The sequence below is a fragment of the Eublepharis macularius genome, chromosome 1 (assembly GCF_028583425.1).
Source record: "Eublepharis macularius isolate TG4126 chromosome 1, MPM_Emac_v1.0, whole genome shotgun sequence".
NCBI classification, from domain to species: Eukaryota; Metazoa; Chordata; class Lepidosauria; order Squamata; family Eublepharidae; genus Eublepharis; species Eublepharis macularius.
In genome coordinates, this window is record NC_072790.1 from 77,166,059 (window position 1) to 77,177,122 (window position 11,064).

An 11,064-nucleotide genomic window follows, 5' to 3' on the forward strand; every position below is an offset into this window, starting at 1 on the left:
AAGAACAACACAAAATAAAGTTTTAAAAAAATTATATTCTCCCTTCCAAAGTACAAGTAGGCAAAGCATTATGACACATTACACCAGCAGTCCCCCACACAGAAAAATTAAAACAAAACTCACTTAACATCAGAGAATCACAAAGCATGATTCCTGTCAAAAACACTTTATTTCTTGAACAGCTTTAGGTTACACAGCAGGGGGGAACACCAAAGGGCATGGCAGCACTATCTTACACAAAAATAACACAACTCACTTCACATTAAAGAATCACCCCAAAAAATTGCTGTCAAAAGCACTTTATTTCTGTAACTGCTTTAGGTTACACAGTAGGAAGGCACCACAGAGCAGGAAAGCAGTGTACTACACAAAAATAACAACTCACTTCACATCAGAGAATCACACAAACACAATTGCTGTCAAAAACGGTGAAGTGGGTTGTATTATTTTTTGTAGTACATTGCTATCATGTCCTGTTGTGCCCTCCTACTGTGTAACCTAAAGCTGTTCAAGAAATAAAGTGTTTTTGCCAGGAATTGTGTTTTTGTGATTCTCTGATGTTAAGTGAGTTGTGTTATTTTTGTGTAAGATAGTGCTGCCATGCCCTTTGGTGTTCCCCCCTGCTGTGTAACCTAAAGCTGTTCAAGAAATAAAGTGTTTTTGACAGGAATTGTGCTTTGTGATTCTCTGATGTTAAGTGAGTTTTGTTTTAATTTTTCTGTGTGGGGGACTGCTGGTGTAATGTGTCATAATGCTTTGCCTACTTGTACTTTGGAAGGGAGAAAAAAAATTTAAAACTTTATTTTGTGTTGTTCTTGTTTTATTCTTTGTTGTGCAGTTGGTTCCCATCATAGGGAACAATGGGGCTGGCTGGCCAGCCATCTCTGTAGGTGGTGGGGGAATTTGAGGGAGGGTGTCTGTGGTTCAGGTGCTCTTTCACAGGGACCAGCTGGCACTCAGAAGTGTGCCCACCATTGTGGCACCTCTGGGCTGTGCAGAATTGCCCAGGGAAAGAGAGTTTAGAAGTTCCCAGCATAGGGAACAAAGGGAGAGGGCTGGCCTTTGCCAGCCTGTTCCTGGGGTTATGGGTGTGGGGCAGGTGGGGGTGGATTTGGGTCTGTGAGGGGCTAATGTGGGGATTTGGGTCTGTGTGTGGCAGCTGGGGGGGAATTGGGTTTGTGTGGGGCTGTAAGGGGTGGACTTTAGGGGCTGAGAGGACCTACTTGGGGAGGCCATGAAATGCCCCCCTAAGTGGGAGCAGTCTGAGCCTTGGTGGGGGGTGGGAGGAAGGGTGGGAGAAGGGCCCCAGAGGGCTGGGGGGCATTTTGCATGCAAAATGCCACCCCTGGCAAGACAAGCCTTCCCCAGCTGTCAGTGGTAGAGAAAAGAGCACCTACTTGGGGAGGCCATGAAATGGCCCCCCCAAGTGGGAGCAGTCTGAGCCTGGGTGGGGGGTGGGGGGAAGGGTGGGAGAAGGGCCCCTGAGGGCTTGGGGGCATTTTGCATGCAAAATGCCACCCCTGGCAACACAAGCCTCCCCCAGCTGTCAGTGGTAGAGATTAGAGCACCTACTTGGGGAGGCCATGAAATGGCCCCCCCAAGTGGGATCAGGCTGAGCCTTGGTGGGGGGTGGGAGGAGGGGTGGGAGAAGGGCCCCTGAGGGTGAGGGGGCATTTTGCATGCAAAATGCCACCCCTGGCAAAGGAAGCCTGCCTCTTCATTTTTTCCCCATAGGAAATAATGAAGAAAGATGAGCAGCAGCATGCTAACAATATGCTGCTCCTTCGCTTTCTTATGGGAGGATGGGGGGACCTGCTTTGGGGGGCCATAACATGGCCCCCCAAAGTCCAATCTGTCTGAAACTTGGGTGGTTGTCAGAGAAGGGTTAGAGGAAGGTCCCCACCAATTTTGGGCTTATTCGGTGGGAAAATGCCTCCCCCAGACGTCCGGGAAGACGGAGGCATTTTCCCATTGAAAAGCCGAAAGAAAGCCAAAAGAATCCCGAAACGTTTCGGCTTTTTTCTTTCGGCTACCCGAAACGTTTCGGCATTCCCCGAAACGTTTCGGCATTCACCTAAAGAAGCCGAAACACTTTTGTTTCGGCATTCTTTCGGCATTCTGAATGCCGAAACGCACATCCCTAATGATGATGATAAAAGGCACAGCTAGTCATAGTAGCCTGTACCATTGGTTTGACCATGTATAAACTTGTTACTTTTATTCCTTCAATAGTAGTGAGGTGCAGATGTTCAAAGGCACAAGCAGATGTCTCCCTCTGCACAAAGTGCTTTTGTGTCCAAGTGCGTACATCTAGGCTTTCCTGCAGATGGGAACCCAGTGTATGTGCTTTTGTTCTTTCACACGACTGTAGTGCTAATCATATGCTTAATGAGTCATGATGTTTATTCTACTATTCGTTGCCTATCTTGTTTTATTATACTCTTGTTTTCTTATTGTCACATAGGTAAACTGTAGAATTATCCTTGCATATTTAATACCGCAGAGGTATTTATTTAATCAGTAATATAATTATACTGTGCCTATGTCTGCATATAATATTAATGGAGGAAATAGCAAGAGAAATACTACTTATTCTTTCTCCACTTTATCTTTAGGATTATGACTCATTTTTTGAAGCCAAGGAAAGCAACACTGTCTTTACATTTCTTGGGATGAAGCCTAGTTTGGCATCAAAGGTGAATATTTCATTATATGTAGTTTAATGATTTATAGTTTTAAATCTGTCTGTTCTCTTTCCTAAGTGTATGACTGTTCTCTTTCTTAAGTATATGCTGAGAACAAAAAGCTGAACATGAACATGGGGTATGCTAGAAAACATTAATTTGCACTGAGATTTGACCTGCAAATACTAGGTTTCTTCTCATAATTAATGAACATCTAGGACAGGGTTCCCAATATTTTTGAGCCTATGGATACTTTTGGAGTTGGTGGACACAACTAGCTGTTGCAGTAGGCAGAGCCTCATATACAAAGAAACCCCAAGTGCATAGGAGAAGAGGAATAATTTTTTAAATGCTGGAAAAGAGGAGTGACAGAGAATAAAATCAACATTGCAACTGAAACAAAGTTATTTTAATCTGCACAACCAATCAGATCTCCAATGACCAACCAGAAGCCCTCCTGGGCAGGAGCTACACCTGGCCCCACCCACTTTCTAAAAATAGTTAGTGGGCACCATGAAAGGTATCAGCGGGTGCCACTGCACCCTTAGGAACCATGCTGGTGACCCTTGATTTAGGATATCTCCAGTTACGTCAGAATTGCTCACATGATTTTAATGGAGCTATTCTCGATTTAACTTAGAACATCAACAAATTTGGCCCTTTATTATTGAAATATTTGTTCTTCTTATTGAAGTTGTAGCAAATTTCTTCACTCTACTGAGAATACAACCAGATCCAGTCAAAGTTTGCTCAGTTTGTAACATATGTTTTTAAAACTTAATAGCTGATTGATTTGACTAGCGTATTTTTAAAGACAGTGGTATTGGTTTTCTAGATTGTTTTCCTTTGTGCCCTGTATTGATTATGACTGCATTTAACTTGTTTATTTGTCTTATATTTATCACCTCTCCTCAAAGAAAGATTAGCCTCCTCCCTGAAAGATTAGCCATACGTTATGGGTAATATAAAAAATTTTCCAGTAGCAAAAAATAGGTGAATTAAAATATTCAATTAGGAAAAACATTGATAAACTACATTAATGTCATTTAAACATTATATTCAGACAAATACAAAGATTTGTTTTTGACAAGTAATTATAAGTAATTTACAATACTGTAGTTGCATTGTACAAGTACAGTATTTATTTGCAGTTCAATGCTAGGGATACTTTCCCAAGCATAAATCCCACTGAAAATAGCTGAGCAGGATTCTGAGCAGATCTACTTAAGATGGAACTGTTAAAATATCTTTAATCTCAGAGAGCTGTGGAAATAGCTTTCTTTCAGTTTTTCAAATTAAGTGAAAGTGACAGAAGTTCTAATTGGGAAGTTCCGTCGTCGTAGTCGTAGTCGTAGTAGTAGTAGTAGTAGTAGTAGTAATAATAATAATAATAATAAACAACATTCGATTTATATACCACCCTTCAGGACAACTTAATGCCCACTCAGAGTGGTTTACAAAGTATGCCATTATTATCCCTACAACAAAACACCCTGTGAGGTGGGTGGGGATGAGAGAGCTCCAGAGAACTGTGTCTAGTCCAGGGTCACCCAGCTGGCTTCAAGTGGAGGAGTAGGGAATCAAACTTGGCTCTCCAGATTAGAGTCCTGTTCTCTTAACCACTACACCAAACTGGCTTAAGAGCTGAAGGGACAGTTAATGCCACCCTACCCTCTGCCAGACCCTAACAAATGAAAACACACATGCTTCAATCTATCCATTTCTTGTAGGCTTGGGACCTTTGATGCAAATATGACATAAAGTGCCCTGCCTCCTATAGTTTCATTCACTTCAGTACTGGAATATCCTGGTACTGTTGAAAGTCTGCTAGCATTGTGACACGTAGTATATGGAACTATATTTTACTTTAGACAGGGACGTATGTGTGAGAGAGAAAGGAATAGAGAATGTGTGTTAACTCTGAACAATTACAGTGCTATGTTATACAGATATTTCAGTGAACTTAGAAAGGTGCAACTCTTCCACCAAAGTTTTCTGTATTTTCCCCGTTTATTTGTTAGTTGTGATAAATAACCTATTATATTTCATAGAAAACAAGCTTGTTGTAATTAAAAATGGCAATCTGATAACCCTTTTGTTTGGAAAGACTGTACTTTGATCCTTTCATGGGCACAAATGCTAATAAATTTAGCTGGAGATGAGCTTATCAGAAGAAATGAAGGGAAATAAAGAGCTTTCTTTACCTTTACCTTCTATCTTAAATAGGAGTCAGAGTCCTAGAAAAGTTCATTGAGGATTCAACAAGCACCTTCTTTTGGATGAATGAAGTCCTTGATGTTCAGCCTACAACAGCTTCCCTAGTGGATCACTGTGACACAAGCCAATATGCACCATCCATATTTTGCTTGACACTAAAGAGATGAATTAAAACAGCAGACACACAATGGGTAAATGGTGGTAGTGGGGTGCTTCCTTCTCTGTAACATATCTGAAGTTGATGCTGGCAGCCATGTTCTAACTTAAGCTCTGAAGATGGTATATGTGCAGTCAGTCTTGATGAACAGTGTGTGTATTGTCAGAGATTCAGATATATTTTATACCTAGTGCTGTGTGTTCCACTGGATATGACTCACAGTTTGTTTACACAGTGAAATGTTAAGCTGAAAACATTTCAGTCCAAAAAACTAAACATTGCAATATTTCTGTTTTCAGAATATGCTAATTTGTGCTGTTTGTGTTGAAATGTGCTTGCCATTGGAGATATGGCCTGATGTATACCCCACTTAATAAAGAACATCCAAATCTTGCATTGCCATCTAGTTGGTATGCAGAAGTAAGTTACAAAAGCAAAAACTGTCCCACATACCAATTTAACTTCAGATCTGGTGTGTTTAGCTACAGGTTAAAGCAATCTCTTTATGGGGCCAAGGCAAGAGAGTTTGTTGGCAAGTTTATTCTAAAAGGAGTAGTACAGCAAAACTCTAGATGGGACGTTCAGATGTTTTGTCAAGTCAAGCTACATTGCATACATTTGCCAAAATTTATATTTTTAAATTTTAGATATGATTTTCAACTTCCAAGGAATCATATCACCTATGGAATTGTATTGTTGTTTATGAGATTAATTGTACAACAAAGGTTAAATATCTGTAGCATGCTGTGTTGTCTGCTCATATCCTGTAAGCCAGACCTTTAAGCAGATGAATAGTTCTGTTGCCTTAAAGATGGAACGTACAGGGACAGGGGATGTTCTTAAAGACAGAAGCATTATTTTTTGCCTTCCCAATGTGTCACTTTAAATGTCTGTGCTAGATTAGGTTTGCAGTTTTGCATATTCCAACACGGAGCCGTGCTGCTGTTCTTGCCTGTAGGGATTGCACATTCTAGTCCAGCAGTATGTCTGTGATGAAGCTAAATGTAAAAGTGAACAATTACTGAATGTTTAAAGATAGTGTGTTGATAGGATATTTTATCTGCTTTAGTCAGATTGCCATTTGAACTTCTAACACCTTGTCAAAACAATACCTATTGATCACCATAATTTCTGCTCAAGCACTGCAGCCTTCTTGTCAAAGCAATTACATAATCTTCCTCTTTTTCTCTGTTATTAAAAAATCCTGCTTTGGCCTAAATTTATGGTAGCTCCTATTTGGGCACATTTTCAGTCTTGCCCTTGTCTTTTTTGTTACAAATGATCTGTGTGCCAGAAGACAACTTGAGTCCAACCAGTCCTTGCCACATTCTAGCATGCTACTGACACATGGCAAGAACAAAGAGAAGCACAAATATGTAGACTTGCATCCTGCTGTTGATTCTGACGGCTTTGCTGTATTTGCCATTAGATTTACTTGAGAACATCAGTAGGGTTTCACTATGATGAATTCCTTGCATTGGTCAGAACTGATATCTAGCAAGAACAGATGCAAGACTGGGTTTTCAAGTGCGTCGTTTTAAACATAAACACTGGTACATCATCACAGTCAGTACAGGAGTGGGAAATTTCTTGTGGCCATCTTTAAATCAAATCAGTTAAGTTCCTTGCAGCTAACTTTAAATCAGGCCATCCAAATTAAGTTTACATTGTGTGTTACTGTCTCAAAGTAGAACACAACAGAAAGTCCAGAGGAAAATGTGACTAACCTAAGTCCCATTAATTTGGACTAGCACCAAAGACTTTATGCCAGGGATTTATTGTGGGTACAGTGTCTTTAGCGGAGACACAGAGCTCCCTTGTCTGCTTTCTTTTTAATTTAACTCAAGCTGCCCTTTCTATGTGCAGAACACAGCCTATATGAGCCTGTAGCTCAGGGCAATAGTTAAGATTATGATAATAAAAACAGAAAATTAACAAGACAAAGAGATCAGCTCAGGATCAGCCATTAAAGTATAGACTGAGAAAAGCACTTGAGATTCTAAACATAGATAAGAGACTCTCTGAAGAGAGTCTATGGATCTTATTTAGTTATTCAAAGCTCAGGAAAGATTCAGAAGCAATCTATGCTATAAGAACAGGGTGTGTGTGTGTGTTTTTCCAAGGAAAAAAGGTTTATGAATTCACTGTGCTATCCATTCCACTGTATGCATGCAAGTTCTTAAAAGTATGCTGAAAGTACATCTTAGGACACCAGCTAATTTTTATTGGTAAGTATCATTTGGTAGGCAAAAGTCACCTCCTTTAGCATGCCTTAATGACTGGGGTGGGAGCATATTTCTAGAACAAAATAATTTGATCAAAATTATCCAACTTTCATGCATATGTCAGCTCTTTAAACTTATGGGTGAATGTTATTTGAACAGTTTGAGTTTCATTTTTATATTAAAGTTTTTTTTCAAGTGCTTGATTTGTTTGCATTTTATTTTTATTGTATTGCAGACTTGGATTCGGTGGCATTGTTTTGGGGGAAAATGTAATAATTAAAAATGCATCCTGTGTTCTTTTTAACAGTAGTCTTGTTTCCTTTGTTCTATATATAGGAATATGTCCTATATATAATATAGGAATCTTAAGCCCTTTTATGGAGTTCTTGTATTATAAAAATAGATTTTTATATTAAAAGGTGGGAAAGAAACTGGGTGTCATTTGAAATGGAAGAATGACTAGAACGAATTAAATTCCTTCACCGTGACTCTGTTCAGAGTCTGTGCTGTGTTTCAGTAACAAGAAAACAAAAGAACATATCCCTTGCATGCACCAAAGGAGTACATCTTTTCCCATGAAAATGTTCACATCTAGTAGGTTGATGTTGTCATTGATTTGTTTATAAACAGCCTCATTAAGCTGCCTCTCAAATGAACCATTACTCTTGCAAATGCCCATTTTCATTCGTGTGTTTAGGTGTCTTATGTATAATTTTTTTTAGAGCAAACTTTGATTATTCCCAACAAAAACTAAAATAGAACTAACTGAAGGTATATTCCCAAGTTTTAATTTAAAAGTATCCAAACAACTTCATGCGGTTGCTTTTCCCTGAAAGGCAGTGAATAGTGAAATTGCATAAGATGGCAGCAGTTGTAAGACATAGGCCAGTTCCACAGAAACCCACTTTTTTTTTTACTTCTCAGGGTTTTCATGAATGGGGCTAAACTCTTTAAACCACAATGCACTTAATCCTCATATATTTCAGAGCACTTTGGGGCACAACTATGTGTTATGTGTAATTCCATGATCATTCCCCCATTTGTTTTAAGAGAACACAGCTCCAGGGGGAGAGATGTTATGCTTTCTTCTCATACTGTTTTCTCACTGAAAATTGCCATGCCTTAAACTGGGCAGGGGTGGAATAGGGATGAGTACCTGTACATTTTTGCCATTGTGGTAGAAGCAGGTGCGGGGAGTAGCAGTTTTTTTAGTTTTTGTTTTTTTAGTCCCACAACCTATTCCTTGTCGCAGTAGGCTCTGGGACACTTAGATCTCAGTTAGATATGAACTTAGATCTCAGTTGCTGAAGAAGCTTGCTGCAAGACCTTCAGACAGTTACATTTTTTCTCAGCCTAACCAACCTCATAGCTAGGGTTGCCAGGTCCCCGTACCCTCCTGGTGGGAGGGGGACCTGGCACTTACCAGGGGTGATCTCCTTGCTCGCATGCACTCTCTCACCAAGCACAATGACATCACTTCTGGAAATGACATCATCACGCTTGGTGGCAGGCATGCTCCTGCACTTCACAGGGCAAATTCCAAAACTGACCTGACACTTTTTCTTTCTTTTGATATCTGGGTTGCATCCAAAGTAGAATCTACTTGTTAGACACCCGAATTCCACTTGTTTAGGTCAATTGAATTTCACTTGTTTTTCACCAATTAAGTTAACTAAGTATGCAATACTTATTTGTGTGGGGGGGGGTGACTTGTGGAGGGACAGAAGAGCAAAGCTCTATACGTTACCATGTATGCACCACAAAAGAATCAATGAATGACAGCACATACAGGAATTCACCATAAATAAGAGCACATATAGGAATTCACCATAATTGTACAGTTTCTGCTAGGATACATTTCCTCTTATTTAGGAAAAAGAACTACACTGTTCAGAAATCATAAGGTTATGTGAAGCGTAAAGAACTGCATTGATTTACGCCGGGAAAGGAATTTGTTCCTTTGTTATCAATAAGAGTTCTCAAAATCCTTTGGTAATCTACAAAAACAATGGAAAAAGAACAACAAAAGAACCCTGAGCTAAGCAGTCCTGTACACTGGTGCTGGTTTGGGAGCCTTGATGCAAGTTGTATTTATTGCAAACTGAAGTTAGAAAATCAATAGACATACATTCTTTTTTCCCCTAACTTTTTTCAGTGTCCTCTCCTTTATTCAGGAAATATTTTTGCTCCCTGTTTCCCCCTATCAGTAGGGCTGCTGCCCAGTGTTTGTCCCTTAGGATGTCCTCAATAAGGTGCAAATGAGCCAGAAGTGAAAGTAAACTAAACTTCCAAGACTGAATTTTACACTTTGAGTAAATTCTTATTCTATGTTTTCCCTCAGAGTACAGGTATCAGAGGACAAAATAGCTGTATATTTTGTGTATTTGTACTCCACTATTTATGCCCAAAGACAAAACGAGGAGCCACCTTTAGATGGAGGTATAGCCCGCCTCCCCCTTCAGATTGTTTATAGGCTCATTGAATGTCTGTCATTCAAGGATTGCAATGTTTACTGATGACTTGCCTCTGTGAAATAGTCATTGCAGAGGAACCACTGCAGGCAAAACCTGCATATCACTGGCTTTCACCAGGAACATAATGTTTTTCAGTACTGGCTAATTACACATTAATTCATGAGTCAGCAATCTGATGTGGGTAGAACAGTCTTAAACAGATGTAACAGCACTTCTCATCTGCACGTAATATTTGAAACATATTCTGTGATAGTCACTGATGAGCTGTCTACCGGGGCAGTCCTAAGAACACTTCCTTGGGAGTAAGCCTCCTTGAATGGACCTGTGTAGGATTCTGAGTACACCTGCTTTGGATGGCAGTATGTGACTTTGCCCATGGCAAGAACTGTGTTTTCATTATAAACAGGATGTAAAATATTGCTGATATTCGCTCACTTAATATTAGGGTGGGTCTGCACAGCAATTTCTGTGACTTACATGTCTGCCCTTACGGCATTTAACTTAAGCCTAAATTGCCAGTGTTAAATCTTTGATACCTCCCCTTTTAACAGTTTAGGTAGACATTCAGGAGGTACAGCTTTTCCTTTTGTGCTGAAGTGATGGCCACTGTATATTTTCCAGATTTTTACTTACTGTTAAGTTATGAGAGTCCACAAAACTTCAAACTCTAAATATTCATTTCAGTCCATTTTAAGTGGATTTGCAAACGTACTGTCTGATACGGTGCTGGACACTCTTACACTGATCATCCTGGGGGACTTCATCCATGCTGAGAACACCTTGCTGGGACCAGTCCAGAATTTTATAGCTCTCTCAAACTATGATGGGCCCAGGCTCTCACACAGTTTGCTTTAGACAGAATTAGACTTCCAGGCTTTTAACCAATGTGTCTGCTTTAACCAGAATCCTTTCTCTGAGACACCCAAAGATGGACTTTTCCAGAATTTTCTGGCTGGTTAACTCTTTCTTAGAAACACAAAAGACTCTCAAACTCCGCACAGTTTTCTGGATTTAACTTAGAATGCTTTCTCTCAGCACATTGACTAAAAACTGCAATTCACCTCGCCTCCTAGGGTACAGCTACAGTCCTATCACAGCAAACTCCATTCTACCATGCAGCCTCTCTCCTTTCCTCAGATGCCTGCATTTAAACTCACAATAACAATTTTTTAAAACCCCACAGTGGCAAGCAGAAATAAAACAAACTTAATTACTTGCAAAGCATTACATGGTGATTCTTTCTTTGAAGGCCTACATGATCTGGGGCCCACATACATGAAGGGCCACCTCTCTCTCCTGTGCAGCAG

The 11,064-nt window shown here is 40.0% G+C and overlaps 1 protein-coding gene across 1 annotated transcript in view; it reads left to right on the forward strand.

Moving 5' to 3' along the window:
- The window catches only part of SH3BGRL2 (SH3 domain binding glutamate rich protein like 2), a 52,281-nt gene extending 44,694 nt beyond the window's left edge, over positions 1 to 7,587 (forward strand). Inside the window, exons 3-4 of the mRNA XM_054980268.1 lie at positions 2,616 to 2,696; positions 4,911 to 7,587. Of these exons, the coding sequence (XP_054836243.1) occupies positions 2,616 to 2,696; positions 4,911 to 4,925 (96 nt within the window). The 3' untranslated portion in view covers positions 4,926 to 7,587. The remainder of the gene's footprint in view (positions 1 to 2,615; positions 2,697 to 4,910) is intronic.
- The last annotated feature ends 3,477 nt before the right edge of the window (positions 7,588 to 11,064 follow it).